The following is a 23,566-nucleotide window of genomic DNA, read 5'->3' as shown; positions in this document are numbered from 1 at the left end:
GCTGCAGGGCCAGGAGCCAGGGAATGGCTGCCAGTGCCAGAGGCCAGGGCTGGATGTTGGGATGTTGGGAATTGGGAATTGCTGGCTGGGCTGGAATTGCCAGAGCAGCTGTGGCTGCCCCTGGATCCCTGGCAGTGGCCAAGGGCAGGCTGGAGCCTGGGGCTGGGAGCAGCCTGGGCCAGTGGGAGGTGTCCCTGCCATGGCAGGGGGGCACTGGGGGGGCTCAGGGATCCCTTCTATCCCAAATCATTCCAGGATTCCCTGATTCTATGATTCCTTGAACATGGTAAGGAATTAAGATTAATTACTTCCCAATCAATGTCTGAATTTCTGAACACTGGGAAGAATTCAGATTCCCTTTCTCCAAGCTCTCCAGGTGGACTAAAGAGAAGTTGCTCCATAGAAAAATGAGTGGGAAACCCTTTGGTGCCAGAAGTGAGCCAGGCTGCTGCCCTGGAGCCACAATGGGGCTGAGGGACCCCAGGGAGAGACCCCAGCCCTGGGAATGGGAGCTGTCAGAGGGGTGGATCAGCTCCTGGGATAAAACACCCACAAACCCCATTTGTCCCAAGCCAGGCAGGGACAGGGGCTGGGAGAGGGTTGGCCCTCACATTGAGCACGTCCTGGCGCAGCGCCGTGGGCTCCACGCAGCTGATGAGGCGCAGCAGCAGGTCCATCATGGCAGAGGTGTCGATGTGCTTTAGCACCAGGCTCAGGAACTTGTCCTTTTTCCTCAAAAATGAGATCACCTGTGGAAAGAGGAGCCCGCATCAGCTGCCAATGGGACATGCAACTCCCTCACAGCCCCCTCAGAGTCCCCTCACAAATCCTTCACAACTCCCTCAGAACTCCCTCACAGCTCCCTCACGGCTCCCTCACATCTCCCTCACAGCTCCCTCACAGCCCCCTCACAGCTCCCTCACATCTCCTTCATGGCTCCCTCACAGCTCCCTCACGGCTCCCTCACATCTCCCTCATGGTTCCCTCACATCTCCCTCACAGCACCCTCTCAGCTCCCTCACATCTCCCTCACGGCTCCCTCACATCTCCTTCATGGCTCCCTCACAGCTCTCTCACAGCTCCCTCACAGCTCCCTCACAGCTCCCACACGGCTCCCTCATGGCTCCCTCATGGCTCCCTCACAGCTCCCTCACGGCTCCCTCACATCTCCCTCACATCTCCCTCATGGCTCCCTCACATCTCCCTCACATCTCCCTCATGGCTCCCTCACATCTCCCTCACATCTCCCTCACGGCTCCCTCACATCTACCTCACATCTCCCTCACGGCTCCCTCACAGCTCCCTCACAGCTCCCTCATGGCTCCCTCACAGCTCCCTCATGGCTCCCTCACATCTCCCTCACATCTCCCTCATGGCTCCCTCACATCTCCCTCACATCTCCCTCACGGCTCCCTCACATCTCCCTCACGGCTCCCTCACGGCTCCCTCACATCTCCCTCACGGCTCCCTCATGGCTCCCTCACATCTCCCTCACAGCTCCCTCATGGCTCCCTCAGATCTCCCTCACATCTCCCTCATGGCTCCCTCACATCTCCCTCACATCTCCCTCATGGCTCCCTCACAGCTCCCTCATGGCTCCCTCACAGCTCCCTCACAGCTCCCTCATGGCTCCCTCACAGCTCCCTCACATCTCCCTCACAGCTCCCTCACAGCTCCCTCACATCTCCCTCATGGCTCCCTCACATCTCCCTCATGGCTCCCTCACGGCTCCCTCACAGCTCCCTCTCAGCTCCCTCACATCTCCCTCATGGCTCCCTCACGGCTCCCTCACGGCTCCCTCACATCTCCCTCACATCTCCCTCACAGCTCCCTCACATCTCCCTCATGGCTCCCTCACATCTCCCTCACGGCTCCCTCACATCTCCCTCATGGCTCCCTCATGGCTCCCTCACAGCTCCCTCACAGCTCCCTCACGGCTCCCTCACATCTCCCTCATGGCTCCCTCACATCTCCCTCATGGCTCCCTCACATCTCCCTCACGGCTCCCTCACATCTCCCTCATGGCTCCCTCATGGCTCCCTCACAGCTCCCTCACAGCTCCCTCACAGCTCCCTCACATCTCCCTCACATCTCCCTCACAGCTCCCTCACATCTCCCTCACAGCTCCCTCACATCTCCCTCACGGCTCCCTCACATCTCCCTCATGGCTCCCTCATGGCTCCCTCACAGCTCCCTCACAGCTCCCTCACATCTCCCTCACATCTCCCTCACATCTCCCTCACAGCTCCCTCACATCTCCCTCACAGCTCCCTCACATCTCCCTCACGGCTCCCTCACAGCTCCCTCACGGCTCCCTCACTGCTGCCTCACAGCTCCCTCACAGCTCCCTCATGGCTCCCTCATGGCTCCCTCACGGCTCCCTCACAGCTCCCTCACAGCTCCCTCACATCTCCCTCACAGCTCCCTCACGGCTCCCTCACATCTCCCTCACGGCTCTCCCTCACAAATCCCCCTCAGCTCTCCCACAGCTCCCGGAGCTTCTCTTTTGTGTCTCAACCACCGACCTTGGGTTGGGAACCCTCCAGGGAACACGGGAATGATTCTTATTTCAAGGCAACACCAAATCAGATCTTTTCAGCCAACTTTTCTCCCCTCCTGAAGCCATGGAAATAAGTGAAGCTGGGGAATTTTCCTTTCCTCTCAAGCTCCCTACCAGGCAGCATTTAAAACCTCAGTATTTACTGGGATGTGAATATTCCTGAATCCCTGTTCAGCTCATGCCTCAGCAGTCCTTCCATAAGGATGAGCCTGAGGCCTTGTTTATGGATTGGGATGACTGATGATCCTCAAAACGCCTTGGTATGAAAAGTGAAGCTTGAGCTGTGCCATGGGGATATTCTGGCTGTGACAGACCCCAACCCAAAACTCCGGTAAGGGTCTGTCCACGCCAGCATCTCACTGCACTGAGGAATTCTGAGAACTTCCCAGAGACTCCATTTCACCTCTGAGCTTAAACCCAACTCCAGGAGTACCATGAGCTCACAGCAAGGACACAACACCGGCAGAGCTGGGGAATTGCCTGGACGGGACAGATCCCATCCCTACCTGTTCTGTTTTCCGTGCAATGAGGTTCCCGATGGTCTTGCTGAAGAAGCTGGCGAGGAGGGGGTTCAGGGGGGGCTCGTGGTCCAGGAAGTCGTAGAGGATGTTGAGCAGGGTCTCGTCCCCACCCAGTTTGTCGTTGATCTGCGGCACGTCCGAGGTCAGCAGCTCGCAGGCCGTGTTGGGATACCTGCAGTGACACACCCAGAGCGACCACAGGTGAGATGGAAACTCCCTGGAGATCTGCCCTCTGCAAAGCTCTCAGAGTGAAGGAGTTCCAGGCTGGCCAGGGTGGCACAGGGTGCCCAGAGCAGCTGTGGCTGCCCCTGGATCCCTGGCAGTGGCCATGGGCAGGCTGGAGCCTGGGGCTGGGAGCAGCCTGGGCCAGTGGGAGGTGTCCCTGCCATGGCAGGGGGGCACTGGGGGGGCTCGGGGGTCCCTCCTATCCCACCCACGACTGACTCCCTGTGCTGAGGACACTTCCCACAATGGGTCATTACTGATTTGTGACCAAACCAGGTTTCTACACCAGGATCTTTCCCAGTCTCTGCACTCTTCACAAGCCACTACAACACTTCCAGGCCAGTTGGGAGCTTTGACCCTTCCCCTGCACCATTCCCTTCCCCAGCAGCCTCCCCCTGTTCTTGCAGTTCCAGCCCTGAGGGTTCCAAATGCCCCTCAGTCCCCGCTGCTGCTGCTCCAGCCCTGGTGCTGTCCCAGGAGCTGAGGCTGAGGATGTCGCTGTCACCACCCTAGAGGGACCTTCCAGCCCCAAGGGGACACCAGGACTCATTTCTCCTTTTCCTGGCTCATTCCATGCAAAAAGCACCCACAACTCCTGGAGATCTGCGTGTGGACACACATCCCATGGACCCAAGAGAAATAGGAGCTCTCCTGTCCCAGCAGGTTCTGCTCCTGCAGCTCTCACAGCCCCAGGTGTGATCCAACCCTCACCATTCCCGTTCTGGCACCACAGCCCAGCCCTGGAGGATTCCAGGCTGCAGGGAACTCCCCCTCAGACCCCTGGAAGCTGAGCTTCCCTCACCCCTGGAATCAGCAGTTCATTGGCAGATGCAAGATTCACACTCTGCTTTCCTGCTCCAGCCTCCTTTCAGGTGTTTAATTCCACAAGTTCTCCTTGCATGAGGATTGACTGGGCACTTTTCCTCTTTGCAGTTTCTCCTCTGAACTTTATGAACCTCCATCCCACTGTTTCAGTTGGATGATCCCCTCTCCACACACCCTGAGCCCCAGATCCTTCCAAAGCTATCGAGTTTCTCCCTGTCCCACTCCACAAACTTTCATAACCTTTCCTGAAGAGCCAAAAGTGGGATTCCATCTGGATTTACACAGAGTTCATTCTTCCTGCTCAGCCTTTATTTATCCCAAAAGCTCCCCTGGTTTCTAATGAGCACAAACCCTCCTTCCCCTCTCCAGGCTTTGGAGACACTTCTGGGCCTGCTCTGCCTGGGAGTCCCAAGTGCTGCCAAGAAAATGCTCCATGAACATCAGCCCTCGGAGTCCCAGTGGGAATTTCCTTCTTGAAACCTCTGTCCTTGTCCCCCCTTCCCTCATTCTTCTCCTGCTTGATTCAGTCAGGGAATCCTGGGATGGTTTGGGATAGAAGGGAGCCCCGAGCTCCCCCAGTGCCCCCCACACCTCCCACTGGCCCAGGCTGCTCCCAGCCCCAGGCTCCAGCCTGCCCTCGGCCACTGCCAGGGATCCAGGGGCAGCCCCAGCTGCTCTGGCAATTCCAGCCCAGCCAGCAATTCCCAATTCCCAACATCCCAACATCCAGCCCTGGCCTCTGGCACTGGCAGCCATTCCCTGGCTCCTGGCCCTGCAGCCCTGTCCCAGTCCCTCTGCAGCTCTCCTGGAGCCCCTTCAGGCCCTGCAGGGGCTCTCAGCTCTCCCTGGATCCTTCTCCTCTCCAGGGGAACATTCCCAGCTCTCCTGGAGCCCCTTCAGGCCCTGCAGGGGCTCTCAGCTCTCCCTGGATCCTTCTCCTCTCCAGGGGAACATTCCCAGCTCTCCTGGAGCCCCTTCAGGGGCCCTGGAATGTTCTGGAAGCTCTCCCTGGATCCTCCTCTTCTCCAGGGGAACATTCCCAGCACTCCCACCCAGGCTGGATCCCTGGGAGCAGCTCCTCTGGACTTGCTCCAGGTCCTTCTCCTGCTGGCCCAGGGCTGGGGCAGCTCTGCAGGTGGGTCCCAAACTCACCTTTCAGAGCAGGATCCCTGCACAGCAGGCACAGGATATTCCAAATTATTACCCCACATATTCCCAGGCATTCACTCACCTGGGAACAGCCACCTCACACCGTTACCAACTCTCACCCAAAACCAGACCTGAACATCTCTGTGCCTTTCCATCAACACCAACCCAGCCCTGATCCATTCCCACCAGGAAAAACCTGCCCAGTTTTATTTATTTATAGTCAGAGCAGCCTTTTATTTTTATATAAACTTCACAAAGGCAAACAAACTCCCCAAATGTCAATATTTTTGAGTATACATTTGGTTAAAAATGCACAAAAACAACTTTGGTGAGAAGGAAATCCCTGTGAGGAGCTCAGGTCTGAGCAGAGGCAGGGCCTGCCCGGAGCTCTTGATCCCTGAAATCAGCAGGATTTGGACATGCAGCGCACTGAAAATATCCCAAATTTTATTCATTTTCCAGCTCACCTTGTTCTGTGGGATTGGAAACCCATTGAGTTCAGAGATTTCTACCTCTTGTGCTTCCCTTTCCTATAAAAACCTACTCAAGGGGCTTCGGATTTTGAGGGAACAGCAGGGTAAGATTTCTTGGAGACATTATTTGGGATAGGATTATTTTTGGACATTATTTGAGACTTGAATATCTTAGACATTACTTGAGCTATGGTTTTTTGGAGACATTATTTGATATGGGATTTTTTATGTTTTGGACATAATATTTGAGATTTGAATATCTGAGACATTACTTGAGTTATGGTTATTTTGCAGACATTATTTGAAATAGGATTTTTTATTTTTTGGACATAATATTTGAGATTTGAATATTTGAGATATTACTTTTTTTTTTTGCAGACATTATTTGGAATAGGATTTTTTATTTTTTGGACATTATTTGAGATTTGAATATCTGAGACATTATTTGAATTATGAGTTTTTTTGCAGACATTATTTGAAATGGGACTTTTTATTTTTTGGACATTATTTGAGATTTGAGTATCTGAAACAATACTTGAATTATGGTTATTTTTGCAGACATTATTTGAAATAGGATTTTTTATTTTTTGGACATTATCTGAGACTTGAATATCTGAGGCAATACTTGAGCTATGGGTTTTTTTCAGACATTATTTGAAATAGGATTTTTTATTTTTTGGACATAATATTTGAGATTTGAATACCTGAAATATTACTTATGTTTTTTTGCAGACATTATGTGAAATAGGATTTTTTATTTTTTGGACATAATATTTGAGATTTGAGTATCTGAGATATTATTTGAATTATGGTTTTTTTGCAGACATTATTTGAAATAGGATTTTTTAATTTTTGGACATTATTTGAGATTTGAGTATCTGAAACATTACTTATGTTTTTTTGCAGACATTATTTGAAATAGGATTTTTTATTTTTAGGACATTATTTGAGACTTGGATATCTGAGATATTACTTATGTTTTTTTGCAGACATTATTTGAAATAGGATTTTTTACTTTTAGGACATTATTTGAGATTTGAATATCTGAGACAATACTTGAGCTCTGTCTTTTTGCAGACATTATTTGAAATAGAATTTTTTTTTTTTGGACACCAACTCAATGTTAAACCATCAAAACCAAAGCAACAAATGCTGAAATCCCCTCCCAACCCCAAATGCTGGAACACCCCCAGAGCTCCAAGGCTGTCCCCCCCAGGAGGTGGCAGTGGGGCCAGCAGCCAGGTGGAATCTCTGTGTCCACCCCGGGATCCCTGCTGGGACATCCCGGGGCAGCAGGGATCCAATACCTACTTGAATCGGACCTTCTCGTCCATGTCCACGGGGGGCTCGTGGGTGATGAGGGTGACCAGCTGCTCCATGCAGTGCTGCTGGCACAGGAAGTCCAGCAGCCGCCGGTTCTGGGCTTTGCATTCCTGCAGGACGTCATCCTCGTCCATCAGCTCCTCCAGGGTCACATCCTCCTTGTCCAGCAGCTTGTCCACGTGTGACGTTGTGTTCAAATCAAACTTCCAGAACATGGTGATGGGACGCGACTGGCTGGGGGTGGGAAAGCACCGGTTACTGCTCCACACCTGCCATGGATTGTCATGAAACCCCTGAGGCTGGAGAAGACCTCTGAGATCACCCAGTCCCACCATCCACCCCATCCACTCCCACCCCATGGCCTCAAGTGCCACGTCCACACATTTTTTGAACACTTCCAGGGATGGGGCCTGCACCCCTGCCCTGAGCAGCCCATCCAGTGCTTTCCAACCCTCCTAGGGAAGCAATCTCCCAAAAATCCACCTGAGCCTGTCCTGGCCCATCCTGAGGCCGTTCCCTCTCCTCCTGTCCCTGTTCCTGCCAGCACAGCCCGACCCCCCGGCTGTCCCCTCCTGCCAGGGACTTGTGCAGAGCCACAAGGTCCCCCTGATCCCCCTTTGCTCCAGGCTGAGCCCCTTCCCAGCTCCCAGAGCTCTTCCTGGGGCTCCAGAACCTTCCCAGCTCCCAGAGCTCTTCCTGGGGCTCCAGACCCTTCCCAGCTCCCAGAGCTCTTCCTGGGGCTCCAGAACCTTCCCAGCTCCCAGAGCTCTTCCTGGGGCTCCAGAACCTTCCCAGCTCCCAGAGCTCTTCCTGGGGCTCCAGAACCTTCCCAGCTCCATCCCTGGACACCTCCAGCCCCTTCCCAGCCCCATTCCCTGGATGTTCCCCCTCAGGGTCTTTCCTGGGGCACTGCACATTGAATCCCCCATTTCCATCCAATCCTAACCCAACCTTTCTTTGCCCTTAAGTTATCCCAATTTTTCTCTGAGTTCTATTAATGATGTTTTTCCATTTTGCTTTCCCAGTCCCTGGAATTCTGGGAAAGCTGTGAGTTACACCAAACCATGGCACTTTCAGACCACCCCAAGGAGACTCTTCCAGGGCTCCTCCTTTTGCTTAATATTTCCTCTTCCAGTTCTGCCCTTCACCATCTCAGCTCAGCTCCTCAACAACCCTTCACAGTCCTGTTCTGGCCACAGTACCAGGTACAGAACTCATGGAATCCTGGAATGGTTTGGGATAGAAGGGACCCCCGAGCCCCCCCAGTGCCCCCCACACCTCCCACTGGCCCAGGCTGCTCCCAGCCCCAGGCTCCAGCCTGCCCTTGGCCACTGCCAGGGATCCAGGGGCAGCCACAGCTGCTCTGGCAATTCCAGCCCAGCCAGCAATTCCCAATTCCCAACATCCCAACATCCAGCCCTGTCTCTGGCACTGGCAGCCATTCCCTGGCTCCATTAACACAATCTCCTGGCAGTGGCTGTCACAGGTGACTCGGCTCCCTCAGCCCGTGCTGGCCAGTGCCAGCCCTGGCTCCCACACTCTGCACTCAGAGCTCCTGGGCTGAGGTGTCCCTGTGCCACATTCCCAGCTGATCCAGCATCACCATGTGATCCCACACCCAGGATCACAAGGCTGTTTTTAACCTAACCCACATCCCCATTTCTGCACTCAGAACTCTCAACCATCCACTCCTTTCGTTCTTTCCAGCATCCAAAATTGTCCCTGTGCCTGATCCTCTGCCAGTCCCACTCTGCACGGCCTCAGCTACAGGACAGCCTGGACATTTTCCTCTTAAAAACCCATTTTCCATCCAGGAATGATACTGAGGGGGCTGTGCTGCCAGGAACAGGGACAGGAGGAGAGGGAACGGCTTCAGGATGGGCCAGGACAGGCTCAGGGTGGGCCAGGACAGGCTCAGGGTGGGCCAGGACAGGCTCAGGATGGGCCAGGACAGGCTCAGGGTGGGCCAGGACAGGCTCAGGGTGGGCCAGGACAGGCTCAGGATGGGCCAGGACAGGCTCAGATGGGCCAGGACAGGTTCAGGATGGGTCAGGACAGGCTCAGGGTGGTCAAGGACAGGCTCAGGGTGGATCAGGACAGGCTCAGGGTGGGCCAGGACAGGCTCAGGGTGGGCCAGGACAGGCTCAGGGTGGGCCAGGACAGGCTCAGGACGGGCCAGGACAGGCTCAGGGTGGGCCAGGACAGGCTCAGGGTGGATCAGGACAGGCTCAGGATGGATCAGGACAGGCTCAGGGTGGGCCAGGACAGGCTCAGGGTGGGCCAGGACAGGCTCAGGGTGGGCCAGGTCAGGCTCAGGGTGGCACAGGACAGGCTCAGGGTGGCACAGGACAGGCTCAGGGTGGGCAGCAGCAGGAATTTCCCCATGGAAAGGGGGTCAGGCCCTGGAAGTGCCCAGGGAGGTTTGCAGTGCCCATCCCTGGAGGTGTGCAGGGAATTCCTGGAGGTGGCACTCAGGGGACAAGGTGGGCATCGGGCACAGCTGGGACTCCATGGGCTGGGAGGGCTTTTCCAGCCCCAGGGATTTTGGGATTCTGGGATTTCAGCACTGAGTTTTGGAGTTGGGAGCAGCCATCTGAATGTTCAACCTACGTGACACGGCAGTGACAGCACTGCTGGGCTCGGTGTGTTCCTCACAAACTGTTCTTTGGGTATTTTTAACCATCTCTGCTTGGTTCTAAATTCACCAAGGGAAAATCTGGCACCAAAGGCCTTCAGAGAAGGAGGTTTGGGGGCTCAGTCAACCCAAATGCAGAAACATTCCCTCCATTGGTGTGGAATCCACACGGAATTCTCACCTTCCAAACTGACACCCATTGTAATCCTGGCAATTCCACAGCTTTCCTGAACTTTTTATCCATCTCCAGGAGAAGCTGCCTGACCTTCCTTGGGAGAGTGGGGAGGGGCTGGGCTGGAGGTGGGAGAAGTGGCAGGTCCCATGGGATCAGGGAATCCTGGGATGGTTTGGGATGGAAGGGACCCCCAAACCCCCCAGTGCCCCCCACACCTCCCACTGGCCCAGGCTGCTCCCAGCCCCAGGCTCCAGCCTGCCCTTGGCCACTGCCAGGGATCCAGGGGCAGCCACAGCTGCTCTGGCAATTCCAGCCCAGCCAGCAATTCCCAATTCCCAACATCCCAACATCCAGCCCTGCCCTCCCTCATTCTGAGCCCACCAGGGAAGGGGATTTCTGCAGGTGTGTCTGGGTTAGAGCACCCCTGTCCCAGCACAGCAGCACCAGTTCCCAACCCATAAATGAATTTCTATTAATGATAAAAAGCAGTGTTGGGGTGTTTGACATGTTTGGGACAATGCAGGAGATGCTTAATCTCCCTGTTCTGACACAGATCTGCAAGACCAACAAACCCTGGGCTGGGAATATTCAATTCCCTGGCAGCAAAATTCCAGCAGAGTTTATAAAAAGTTCCAACAAGTAATGCACTTGCTGTTCAAAACCCCAAACAAAGGACCCCTTTTGCCACCTCTGCTCTGCTCAGTTCTCCTTCTCCATCTGCCCAGGAGCTGGGGAGAGTGGGCATCCATTATTTTATATGTTATTTAATTTCATTTCATTTTCCACCCAAAGCTGTGTCCTGGACAGGATCTGCCCCAGAGCTGCTCATTTGCATAAACTACAACATCAATGTTTTACACACAATGTTCTGAGCCCGAGGAGTTCCTGGCTGGCAATTCCAACTGGAATTTGTCCTTTAATTATTTCTTTTTCATGGATGATCTCCCCGTCTCCTGCTGCCAGCAGCCCCAGGGAACAGCTCGTCCAGCACATCCCAAGGATCCCCTTGGGAACTGCAGTGGGAACAGCAGGGAAGGGACCTGGGGTGTGGTGCTGGTGCCAGGGTCAGTGCCAGGTGACTCCAAAGGGACCCCAAAGGGACCCAGAGGTGCCAGGGTCAGTCCCAGGTGACTCCAAAGGGACCCAGAGGTGCCAGGGTCAGTCCCAGGTGACTCCAGAGGGACCCAGAGGTGCCAGGGTCAGTCCCAGGTGACTCCAGAGGGACCCAGAGGTGCCAGGGTCAGTCCCAGGTGACTCCAGAGGGACCCAGAGGTGCCAGGGTCAGTCCCAGGTGACTCCAGAGGGACCCAGAGGTGCCAGGGTCAGTCCCAGGTGACACCAAAGGGACCTGAGGGTGCCAGGGTCAGTCCCAGGTGACTCCAAAGGGACCCCAAAGGGACCCAGAGGTGCCAGGGTCAGTCCCAGGTGACTCCAAAGGGACCCAGGGGTGCCAGGGTCAGTCCCAGGTGACTCCAAAGGGACCCAGGGGTGCCAGGGTCAGTCCCAGGTGACTCCAAAGGGACCCAGGGGTGCCAGGGTCAGTCCCAGGTGACTCCAAAGGGACCCAGAGGTGCCAGGGTCAGTCCCAGGTGACTCCAAAGGGACCTGGGGGTACCAGGGTCAGTCCCAGGTGACTCCAGAAGGACCCAGAGGTGCCAGGGTCAGTCCCAGGTGACTCCAAAGGGACCCAGAGGTGCCAGGGTCAGTCCCAGGTGACTCCAGAGGGACCCAGAGGTGCCAGGGTCAGTCCCAGGTGACTCCAAAGGGACCCAGAGGTGCCAGGGTCAGTCCCAGGTGACTCCAGAGGGACCTGGGGGTATCAGGGTCAGTCCCAGGTGACTCCAAAGGGACCCAGAGGTGCCAGGGTCAGTCCCAGGTGACTCCAAAGGGACCCAGAGGTGCCAGGGTCAGTCCCAGGTGACTCCAGAGGCACCCAGAGGTGCCAGGGTCAGTCCCAGGTGACTCCAGAGGGACCTGGGGGTGTGGTGCTGATGCCAGGGTCAGTTCCAGGTGATTCCCTGGTCCCTGAGCCTCTCCCAGCCCCCTGACCCCCCGGCTCTGGGAGTATCCAGGCCCTGGGTTGCTGTGATTTCTCCCAGGGTTATTCCCAGTCCGTTCTGTGTCACCAAGGGATCCCCTGAGCTTCAGCAAACACAGGCACAGACAAAAGAGCCACGGCATTTTCCAACCATTCCAAAGTGCCCTCCGCATTCCAACACCAGGAAAAGTGAACACAGAGGGGCAGAAACTCCCCAGGCAACTCCTCCTGGAAACTGGGACTAAATTCCCAAGATTTACCAACTTTTTAGGCCCATTTAAGACCATTCCTGCTAAAATAAAGCACTGAATGTTTTCACTAGGTGAGAGCACATGGAAGGGCTGAGGGAAGGACATTCTCAAAAAGAGTTCTGGGATCCTCCTGCCATCCCAGTAACATCCAGTACAAAATCCCAACGCCAATCCCAACTCCAGCAGCTCTGGCCCAGCTGAACAGGTCCCTGTTCCACCCAGGGTGGATTTTAGCCTGGACAGACACAGATTCCTGATGGGAATTTCAAGCTTATTATTTTTTGCCAAGTTTTAATACAAAATCTCCCCTATTTCCTCCATAAGAATAAATAATTTTAAGCTTTGATACACAAAACAACAAAAAATACCCCAAAACATAGGGAATTCCCTCCAAATCCAGTATGGGAAGAAGTCTGGAGCACAGCAAGACCAACATCCATCCAAGAGCTCTCCACCTTTAATCCCAGTTACCCAGGGAATAAAATCTCACTTTACTGAACCTGCAACCCCAAACCAGCTTTTTCAGCAAATTGTTCCACCACTGGAAAAGCCACCTGGAAAACACAGACAGACAAGGCCAGGCTGATCAATGGCTCAGCTCAATTCCCACTGAAGGGTTGGGCATGGAATTCCCAAACATCTTTAGAGCAAAATTCCCTCCATTTGGTGACTCAGCAGTGGGATGAAAGAAATGAATCAACATAAATTAGAAATAGGAAAAGGCACAGAAGGATCCCAAACCAGGGCCAGTGGACTTGGGAGTGATCCCAGAAGGAAGAGCAAGGAATCAACACCTGCTTGGGACACAAAAATAATTAGGCTGAGCCTACCAAAGCTGTCACAAGGACCAGGCTGCTCCAAGCCCCATCCAGCCTGGCCTTGGACATTTCCAGGGATCCAGGGGCAGCCACGGCTGCTCTGGGAATTCCATCCCAGCCCCCACCACCCTCCCAGCAGGAATTCCTTCCCAGTATCCCACCTAACCGTTCCAATCCGTGCATCTTTAACTCATCACCTATGAGAACTTGTTTCACATAAAATCTCTCCCTTTGGAGCAGTAGGGAAGCTTTTCCCACTGAATTCCCAACAGGAAAATGCTCGAGTCAGCCACTCCACTGCTGGCACTGGGAAGGATCCCGCTGCTCCCACACCTCCAGGGAATGCCAGGGCAGTGAATCCCAATGGAATTACTGCTGCAGGAAAGGGCAGCTCCTCCTGTGTGCCTCGAGCTGCTGTGCTGGATGGTTCCCATTCCTCCCTGGGGAACTCGGGGAGAGATCCCGGCCTGTTCCCATCCCTGCCCCACAACGAGTGCACAGTGGGGCCCTTCCACAGGGAACTCCCTGCACCAGCCACAGCAGCTCCCAGGAGAACAGGGAATGAGGAGTTCCAGGCTCTTCCCAGCAGTTATGGACAGGAGCTCAGCTTCTGAGAGACACTTCCACAGTTGAACGTGGTTTTAGGGACGATCCTGGCCAGCACACTGAGATTCCTGGGATTTCTCCCAGCCCATCCAGTGCCAGCTGTGCCCGATGCCCACCTTGTCCCCTGAGTGCCACCTCCAGGAATTCCCTGGACACCTCCAGGGATGGGCACTGCAAACCTCACTGGGCACTTCCAGGGCCTGACCCCCTTTCCATGGGGATAAAGCCAGCCCAGGCTCAAGGCTGGCACAGGGACACGGGGACACAGGGACAGAGGGACAGAGGGACACAGGGACACAGGGACACAGGGACACAGGGACACAGGGACTGAGCTCCTCCATCCTCAGGAATATCCCTGGGACACCACAATTCCCTCTCAGATGACTCCAGGAATTAAATACCAGATCAACCCCAGGAGCAGCCACCAGAACTGAGCACCCAGCATCACAGAGCTCATCCTCATTACTGGGAATTAATTGGTCCATTAATGAGGAACTTGACAGGCCCTGACCAGAGCCCCCCAGGGCTGGGCTGATCCCGCAGGGGAGGGGGGACCCTGCCCCTGTCCCCACCTGCAGAGCTGCCCCAGCCCTGGGGACACAGCAGCAGCACCTGGAGCTGCTGGAGAGAGACCAGAGGAGACCCCAGAGCTGCTCCAGGCCTGGAGCCCCTCAGTTCCCAGGGATCCAGCCTGGGAGAGCTGGGAATGTTCCCCTGGAGAGGAGAAGGATCCAGGGAGAGCTTCCAGAACATTCCAGGGCCCCTGAAGGGGCTCCAGGAGAGCTGGGAATGTTCCCCTGGAGAGGAGAAGGATCCAGGGAGAGCTGAGAGCCCCTGCAGGGCCTGAAGGGGCTCCAGGAGAGCTGGGAATGTTCCCCTGGAGAGGAGAAGGATCCAGGGAGAGCTGAGAGCCCCTGCAGGGCCTGAAGGGGCTCCAGGAGAGCTGGGAATGTTCCCCTGGAGAGGAGAAGGATCCAGGGAGAGCTGAGAGCCCCTGCAGGGCCTGAAGGGGCTCCAGGAGAGCTGCAGAGGGACTGGGACAGGGCTGCAGGGCCAGGAGCCAGGGAATGGCTGCCAGTGCCAGAGGCCAGGGCTGGATGTTGGGATGTTGGGAATTGGGAATTGCTGGCTGGGCTGGAATTGCCAGAGCAGCTGTGGCTGCCCCTGGATCCCTGGCAGTGGCCAAGGGCAGGCTGGAGCCTGGGGCTGGGAGCAGCCTGGGCCAGTGGGAGGTGTGGGGGGCACTGGGGGGGCTCGGGGGTCCCTTCTATCCCAAACCATTCCATGACAGAAGGACAGGGAGATGTTCTTACCTTCAGTAGAAGTTCCTTCAAACGTGAAATCTCCTCCACGGACAGAGAAACATTTGGGTTACAGTTCCTGGAATAGACCCAGCTTCAGGAATTGGTTTTCATCCAGTGCAAATTCCTCTGCAAACTTTCAATCCTGTAAAAGATTTATAAAAATTACCAATAAACAAAGGTACCTGAGACCCAAAGGCTTTTATTTTTTTTCCCTAAGTGAACTTCCAGAGAACCTTCCAGGACAAAGGAAGATCATAAGGACCGACAGCCCCTGCCCAGCCATCAGCACCAGGCCACACAGGATCCTCCCAGTTATCCCAGTTCCTCCCCTGCTGCAGCTCTGGGAGTTGTGAACTGCCCAGCCTTGCAGGTGCTCAAGGCCTGGGGCTCAGAACAACCAGGGAGAGTGGAAGGGGATCACAGAGGAAGAGCCAAGGCTGGCTCAGCCCATGAGCTGCCCCCCAACTCCAGAGCTGGGCTTTAACCAGTCTCCTGAAACCCAGGAATTCCTGATGTGCTCTTGGATACAGAGACCAACCAGCAGGAGGTCCCCCACATCAAACTGAAATTAAATTTAATGAGAAAATAAATGTATTTCCTCATCTTCCAATCAACAATTACTTAACTGGAGGTACAACATTCACCCAAACCAAGGGCATTGATCTGAACAAAAACTGTTCAGGATTTTATTTCTAAATTTTGATGCCTTTTTCCCCAGAATTTATGCCCAAAAGTCCCTGACCCAGTCCCAGATTCAGGGAGGTTGGAAAAGCCCTCCCAGCCCATCCAGTGCCAGCTGTGCCCGATGCCCACCTTGTCCCCTGAGTGCCACCTCCAGGAATTCCCTGGACACCTCCAGGGATGGGCACTGCAAACCTCCCTGGGCACTTCCAGGGCCTGACCCCTTTCCATGGGGAAATTCCTGCTGCTGCCCACCCTGAGCCTGTCCTGGCCCATCCTGAACCTGTCCTGGCCCACCCTGAGCCTGTCCTGGCCCACCCTGAGCCTGTCCTGATCCACCCTGAGCCTGTCCTGATCCACCCTGAGCCTGTCCTGATCCGCCCTGAGCCTGTCCTGGCCCATCCTGAGCCTGTCCTGGCCCATCCTGAGCCTGTCCTGGCCCATCCTGAGCCTGTCCTGATCCACCCTGAGCCTGTCCTGGCCCACCCTGAGCCTGTCCTGGCCCATCCTGAGCCTGTCCTGATCCACCCTGAGCCTGTCCTGGCCCATCCTGAGCCTGTCCTGATCCACCCTGAGCCTGTCCTGGCCCACCCTGAGCCTGTCCTGGCCCATCCTGAGCCTGTCCTGATCCACCCTGAGCCTGTCCTGGCCCACCCTGAGCCTGTCCTGGCCCACCCTGAGCCTGTCCTGGCCCACCCTGAGCCTGTCCTGGCCCATCCTGAGCCTGTCCTGGCCCATCCTGAGCCTGTCCTGGCCCATCCTGAGGCCGTTCCCTCTCCTCCTGTCCCTGTTCCTGGCAGCAGAGCCATGAGCAGGGACACCTCCAGCAAGATCTTCCTCAGCAATTCCCCTGCTGGGTTCCAAGAGTTCAGTAAAATCCTGCACAACTCTGGCTTACATGGACAGCAAAGCTTTGGAGAGCTCAAGGCTGGAAAAGCCCTGGAAGAACACATGGAATTCTCACAATGCACACAAGAGGCTGCTCCAGGGACAGGGAGCAATGGGGGGTTGGAAGGAAGAACTTGTCTTGCTTTCAGCTGGTTTTGCATTCCACAACCATGGAATCCTGGGATGGTTTGGGATAGAAGGGACCCCCAAACCCCCCAGTGCCCCCCACACCTCCCACTGGCCCAGGCTGCTCCCAGCCCCAGGCTCCAGCCTGCCCTTGGCCACTGCCAGGGATCCAGGGGCAGCCACAGCCCTGTGCCAGGGAGGAATTTGCTCCCAATATCCACCAGAGATCTCCTGGGAGCCAGGACACCCAGGGTGAGCCAGGACACCCAGGGTGAGCCAGGACACCCAGGGATCCAGCCCAGCCCACCCAGCAAGGCCCCAGCTCCAGCACATCCTGATGGGAACGGCTCCGGAGAGCGGCCAGAGACCCCCGGACACAGCCACAGGGAGCCCTGGACACAGCGACCCCTGTGTCACTGCTGTCACCAAAGCCACCACCCCTGCCACCACCCTGTGTCACTGCTGTGTCACCAAAGCCAGCACCCCTGCCACCACCCTGTGTCACTGCTGTCACCAAAGCCACCACCCTGTGTCACTGCTGTGTCACCCCAGCCATCACCCCGTGTCACTGCTGTGTCACCCCAGCCACCACCCCTGCCACCACCCTGTGTCACTGCTGTGTCACCTCAGCCAGCACTCCTGTCACTGCTGTGTCACCTCAGCCAGCACTGCTGCCACCACCCCGTGTCACTGCTGTGTCACCACAGCCAGCACCCCATGGCACTGTCACCCCAGCCACCACCCCTGCCACCACTCTGTGTCACCACACCCAGCACCCCATGGCACTGCTTGTCACCTCAGCCAGCACTCCTGTCACCACCCCATGGCACTGCCATGTCACCACAGCCAGCACTCCCTGTCACTGCTGTGTCACCTCAGCCAGCACTGCTGCCACCACCCCGTGTCACTGCTGTGTCACCACAGCCAGCACTCCTGTCACTGCTGTGTCACTGCTGTGTCACCCCAGCCACCACCCCTGCCACCACCCTGTGTCACTGCTGTGTCACCTCAGCCAGCACTCCTGTCACCACCCCATGGCACTGCCATGTCACCACAGCCAGCACTCCCTGTCACTGCTGTATCACCACAGCCAGCACTCCTGTCACCACCCCGTGTCACTGTCATGTCACACAGCCATCACTCCCTGTGTGTGCCACCACCCCGTGTCACTGTCATGTCACCTCAGCCAGCACTCCTGTCACCACCCCATGTCCCTGCAGTGTCACCTCAGCCAGCACCCCTGTGTGTGCCACCACCCCTGTCACTGCAGTGTCACCTCAGCCAGCACTCCTGTCACCACCCATGGCACTGCCATGTCACACAGCCAGCACTGCTGCCACCACCCCGTGTCCCTGCTGTGTCACCTCAGCCAGCACTGCTGCCATCACCCCGTGTCACTGCCATGTCACCACAGCCAGCACTCCTGTCACCACGCTGTGTCACTGCCATGTCACACAGCCAGCACTCCTGTCACCACCCTGTGTCACTGCCATGTCACACAGCCAGCACTCCCTGTGTGTGCCACCACCCCGTGTCCCTGCAGTGTCACCAGGGACACGCCTGCCTGGTGACAGCAGCAGCTGCTGGCACTGCTCCTGAGGGCCCAGGGGCTGGCACAGCTCCTGATGCTCACATCCCCTCATGTCCCCTCATGTCCCCTCACGTCCCTTCAGGTCCCCTCATGTCCCCTCATGTCCCCTCACATCCCCTCATGTCCCCTCATGTCCCCTAGGGTCCCCTCATGTCCCCTCATGTCCCCTCATGTCCCCTCATGTCCCTTCAGGTCCCCTCATGTCCCCTCATGTCCCCTCACATCCTGGCCAAAGGCACATAGAACTCACCCCAAGTTTAGTGGCAGCAAAACCCAAAGCAGTTCACGAGGCTGCTGATCTGCAGCTCCTCCTGTGAGACAGCAGCTGCTCCCAAACATCCCAAATAAATAATATCCCAAATAAATATCCCAAATAAACATCCCAAATATCCCAAATAAATATCCCAAATATCCCAAATAAATATCCCAAATATCCCAAATAAACATCCCAAATAAATAATATCCCAAATAAATATCCCAAATAAACATCCCAAATAAATAATATCCCAAATAAATATCCCAAATAAACATCCCAAATAAATAATATCCCAAATAAATATCCCAAATAAATAATATCCCAAATAAATATCCCAAATAAACATCCCAAATAAATATCCCAAATAAATATCCCAAATAAATAATATCCCAAATAAATATCCCAAATAAATAATATCCCAAATAAATATCCCAAATAAATAATATCCCAAATAAATATCCCAAATAAATAATATCCCAAATAAACATCCCAAATAAATATCCCAAATAAATATCCCAAATAAATATCCCAAATAAATAATATCCCAAATAAATATCCCAAATAAATATCCCAAATAAATAATATCCCAAATAAATAATATCCCAAATAAATAATATCCCAAATAAATATCCCAAATAAATATCCCAAATAAATATCCCAAATAAATATCCCAAATAAATATCCCCAATAAATAATATCCCAAATAAATATCCCAAATAAACATCCCAAATAAATATCCCAAATAACTATCCCAAATAAATATCCCAAATAAATAATATCCCAAATAAATAATATCCCAAATAAATATCCCAAATAAATATCCCAAACATCCCAAATAAATAATATCCCAAATAAACATCCCAAATAAATATCCCAAATAAATATCCCAGATAAATATCCCAAATAAATATCCCAAATAAATATCCCAGATAAATATCCCAAATAAATAATATCCCAAATAAATATTCCAAATAAATATCCCAGATAAATATCCCAAATAAATATCCCAAATAAATATCCCAAATAAATATCCCAGATAAACATCCCAAATAAATATCCCAAATAAATAATATCCCAAATAAATAATATCCCAAATAAATATCCCAAATAAATAATATCCCAAATAAATATCCCAAATAAATATCCCAAATAAACATCCCAAATAAATATCCCAAATAAACAAACATCCCAAATATCCCAAATAAATATCCCAAATAAATATCCCAAATAAATATCCCAAATAAATATCCCAAATAAACATCCCAAATATCCCAAATAAATATCCCAAATATCCCAAATAAATATCCCAAATAAATAATATCCCAAATAAATATCCCAAATAAACATCCCAAATATCCCAAATAAATATCCCAAATAAATATCCCAAATAAATATCCCAAATAAACAAACATCCCAAATATCCCAAATAAATATCCCAAATCAATATCCCAAACAAATATCCCAGATAAATATCCCCAATAAATATCCCAGATAAATATCCCAAATAAATATCCCAGATAAATATCCCAGATAAATATCCCCAATAAATATCCCAAATATACACAAAGAGCTGGGCCTGTCATTGGAAAACACGGTCCCAAAAACATCAACAAATTGAAAGTATCAATCAAGAGTGAAAGTCCACTTTGAAGAAATAATCCTGGAATGGTTTGGGTGGGAAGGGAGCTCAAAGCCCCCCCAGTGCAGGGACAGCTCCCATGTCCCAGGGTGCCCCAAGCCCCAGTGTCCAGCCTGGCCTGGGACACTGCCAGGGATGGTGCCAGAGTTTTCAGGGATATGGCTCAGCTCCAAGCACGATGAAACCCGAGCGTGTTGCAGCTTTTCCTCACGTCTGTGTGCCAATATTCCGTGAACAGAGCCCACCCTGGCCACCACAGCCACACCTTCCATGCCTTAGGACAGATGTTCCCAAGATATTCTGCAGCCTTTCCATGGAATCCACTCAGCAAGGAAGGAAAGCTCGTTACTGAGCAGACTAAAACCCACCAAAAACCTCTCCAGTGCCTTTGGAAAAGCATTTACATTTATTACATTTACATTTAGCATGTCATGACCAACTGTTCAATACACCCCAGCTCCTCTCCTGAGTCTCCTCGGGCTCCAGCCGTGCTGGAGGATGTGCAGAGCCCAGCAGGAGCAGATCCACAGCTCCTGGGGATGTTCCAGGTGCTGTGTGCTGGACACGGGGCTCAGAGCCCATCCCAGAGCCTGCACCAGGATCCCTGAGTCCAGCAGAGCCTGGAACCTCCCCTGTGCCCCTCTGCTTAGGGGAGCCGGGAATGAAACACCCAGCACGTGTCTGACAATCATCCCTGGACTCACAGAGCCATGGGATATCATGGAATATCATGGAATATATGGAATATCATGGAATATATGGAATATATGGAATATCATGGAATATATGGAATATAGCTGGAGCTCCACAGGGATCACCTGCACAGACCCCAGCTCCCAGCTCCTGGCAGCGCTGTCCCAATGCCCCCGGAGCTTCGGCAGCCTCGGGGCGCTGCTCAGAGCCCCTTCCCTGCAGGGAAGAAGCTGAGTTCACCTGAGCCCCCCTGCCAGGGGCTCCTCCTGTGCCTGCTGCTCCAGGGAATCAGGAGAGGGGATCCACGGAGGCTGCAATGGGCCATGCCCTGCTCAGAGCCCCTTCCCTCCAGGGAAGAAGCTGAGTTCACCTGAGCCCCCCTGCCAGGGGCTCCTCCTGCTCTGCTCCTGCTGCTCCAGGGAATCAGGAGAGGGGATCCACAGAGGCTGCAATGGGCCATGCCCTGCTCAGAGCCCTTTCCCTGCAGGGAAGGAGCTGAGTTCACCTGAGCCTCCCTGCCAGGGGCTCCTCCTGTGCCTGCTGCTCCAGGGAATCAGGAGAGGGGATCCACAGAGCCTGCAATGCCCCAGCCCCCAGGTGAGTCCATACCCAGATACAAGGAAAGGGTTCTTCAGCTGCAAAAGGCACTGGAAGATGATGAGGAGAATCGGGAATTCCTCAATAAAAACCATCAAAAGGTCCATTTAAACATGAGCCTCCCAAGAGGAACAGAATTCCTGCCTTTCCCATACATCCCGTGGCACATCCCAGGAGGCAGCAGTGGGATGGGAGCATTTGGAAAAGGACAGGCATGTACAAAACCCAGCTATTTTTAACAAAATTTAAAGTCTTCCCACTGCCTCAGTTACTTTATCATGGTTGATCAGAAATATCAACTAAGATGAGCTAAATTCAACCTTTTATATAAGTTAGAACTTGCCTCAAGACTTCACTAATAAAGGAAGAGTTTGAGCTGTTGGAATTAAAGGAAAGCAGCATTTCCCAGGGTACCTGCACGGCCGGGAGGAGAACGGAACAACCACAAACTGTTCCCTGATCAATGTCCACTCACATAAATTTTGGGACTTATTCAGCCTCTTCCCACCTGCTTTAAGAGCAGTCCCAACAAAATCCCTGGAAAAGCCCTCCCAGCCCAAGCTGTGCCTGATTCCCACCTTGTCCCCAGCCCAGAGCCCTGAGTGCCACCTCCAGGAATTCCCTGGACACCTCCAGGGATGGGCACTGCAAACCTCCCTGGGCAGCCCCTGCCATGGCTAAATACAGCCAAAGGAAAAGAGAACAATCCCAGCCTAAAACAGTTGGATTTTCCACCTTCTTCTCTCCAGCAGCAGTGAGTGATGCAAAGACCGGGGAGAACAGTTTGGAGGTTCTCCCATTTCAGGGCTTTTATACCATCAACACCTGCAACACCTGAAACTGGGGTTTTATGAACCTTCAGCTCTTCCCCAACCCTCCTTGTCTCTGCCAGGAACTCAGGGATTAAAGGGTGGAAGGGTAAAACCATCCAGGCACCGCTCCAACGCTCAGCCAGAACAGCTGAGTGACCACAAACATCAACTGACCAAGATGGTCACTCCAGATATTCCTGATTAACCCAAACCCACAAACTCCTGCAGCCCATTCCTGACTCCACACAGCCCTGAGGTCACTGGGATGGGCTCTGGTCTCTGCTGCTTCCTCCTTTCCAGTAAATAAATAAATACACACATAAAGATCCTTCCACCAACTCTTGTGAACCTCAACCATAACACGGGAATTGAAATATTCCCAGAGCCACTGGTTCTAACAGTAAATAAACAACGGCTGAGATTAACTGCTGGACACAGTCCAGAGACCATGGAGCTGCTCCAGGGCTGGAGCCAGCCTGGGAGAGCTGGGAATGTTCACCTGGAGAAGGGAAGGATCCAGGGAGAGCTCAGAGCCCTTTCCAGGCCTAAAGGAGCTCCAGGAGAGCTGCAGAGGGACTGGGGACAAGGGAGTCCCCATGGCAGGGACACCAGCCCCAGGCTCCAGCCTGCCCTTGGCCACTGCCAGGGATCCAGGGGCAGCCACAGCTGCTCTGGCAATTCCAGCCCAGCCAGCAATTCCCAATTCCCAACATCCCAACATCCAGCCCTGGCCTCTGGCAGTTTCTGGAGTTCCTGTTCCATCCCCAGGGAGGAGCAGCCAGCCCACTCCTCTCTGCCTGTTCCCAGCCCTGGCTCATCCCTAAATCCACTCCCCCTGGCAAACATCATTTCAACTCTTCCTTCATCAACTCAGGGTCAGAGCAACAGCAAATTTCTTTTCCTGTGCATGTGGACATTTGGAAAACGATATGCAAATCATGAGATCCCTGGAATGATCCTGGTAACTGGAGAAGCCACCAAGACCAGTTACTATTTTAAACTCTTGGCCAAGCTCTGGGAATCTTCCACAGGAGCTGATCCAGCAAAGAACCAGCACCTTGTGGTGCCAGAGCCTGCTCCAAATATTTTCAAATCTCCATGGAGCTGTGCCAGGGAGGGTTGGAGAGCAGGAAAGGTTCTCCCCCAGAGGGTGCTGGCACTGCCCTGAGGCTGTGGGGGCTCCAGGAGCTCCCAGGGATGCCCAGGCTGGGATTGCTGGGGGTGTGTGCAGGGCCAGGAGCTGGATCCACCATCCCTGTGGTCCCTTCCAGCTCAGGAGATTCCATGGCTCTGTGATTCCAGGTACAGCACAGGATGGATGTGTCTGCTGTGGTTTCAGTCAGACACTCAAAGCACAGCAGGTCAGGCAGCCCAGGACTG

The 23,566-nt window shown here is 53.6% G+C and overlaps 1 protein-coding gene across 4 annotated transcripts in view; it reads right to left on the bottom strand.

Annotated features, from left to right (window-relative positions):
- Nucleotides 1–23,566, bottom strand: part of LOC131573847 (serine/threonine-protein phosphatase 6 regulatory subunit 2-like) — a 71,010-nt gene that overhangs the window by 31,137 nt on the left and 16,307 nt on the right. For 3 of the 4 annotated variants that reach the window (XM_058828155.1, XM_058828159.1, XM_058828156.1), the window contains exons 2-5: nt 14,913–15,045; nt 7,065–7,310; nt 3,067–3,253; nt 612–749 (exon numbers count right to left, since the gene is read on the bottom strand). In XM_058828155.1, the coding sequence (XP_058684138.1) occupies nt 612–749; nt 3,067–3,253; nt 7,065–7,291 (552 nt within the window). In that variant the 5' untranslated portion in view covers nt 7,292–7,310; nt 14,913–15,045. The remainder of the gene's footprint in view (nt 1–611; nt 750–3,066; nt 3,254–7,064; nt 7,311–14,912; nt 15,046–23,566) is intronic. The other variant, XM_058828157.1, reaches the window with a different exon arrangement.

This window comes from Poecile atricapillus, chromosome Z, assembly GCF_030490865.1.
Source record: "Poecile atricapillus isolate bPoeAtr1 chromosome Z, bPoeAtr1.hap1, whole genome shotgun sequence".
Taxonomy (NCBI): Eukaryota; Metazoa; Chordata; class Aves; order Passeriformes; family Paridae; genus Poecile; species Poecile atricapillus.
Note: the sequence above shows the minus strand (reverse complement) of the source record. Positions and strands in the feature narration are given on the sequence as shown.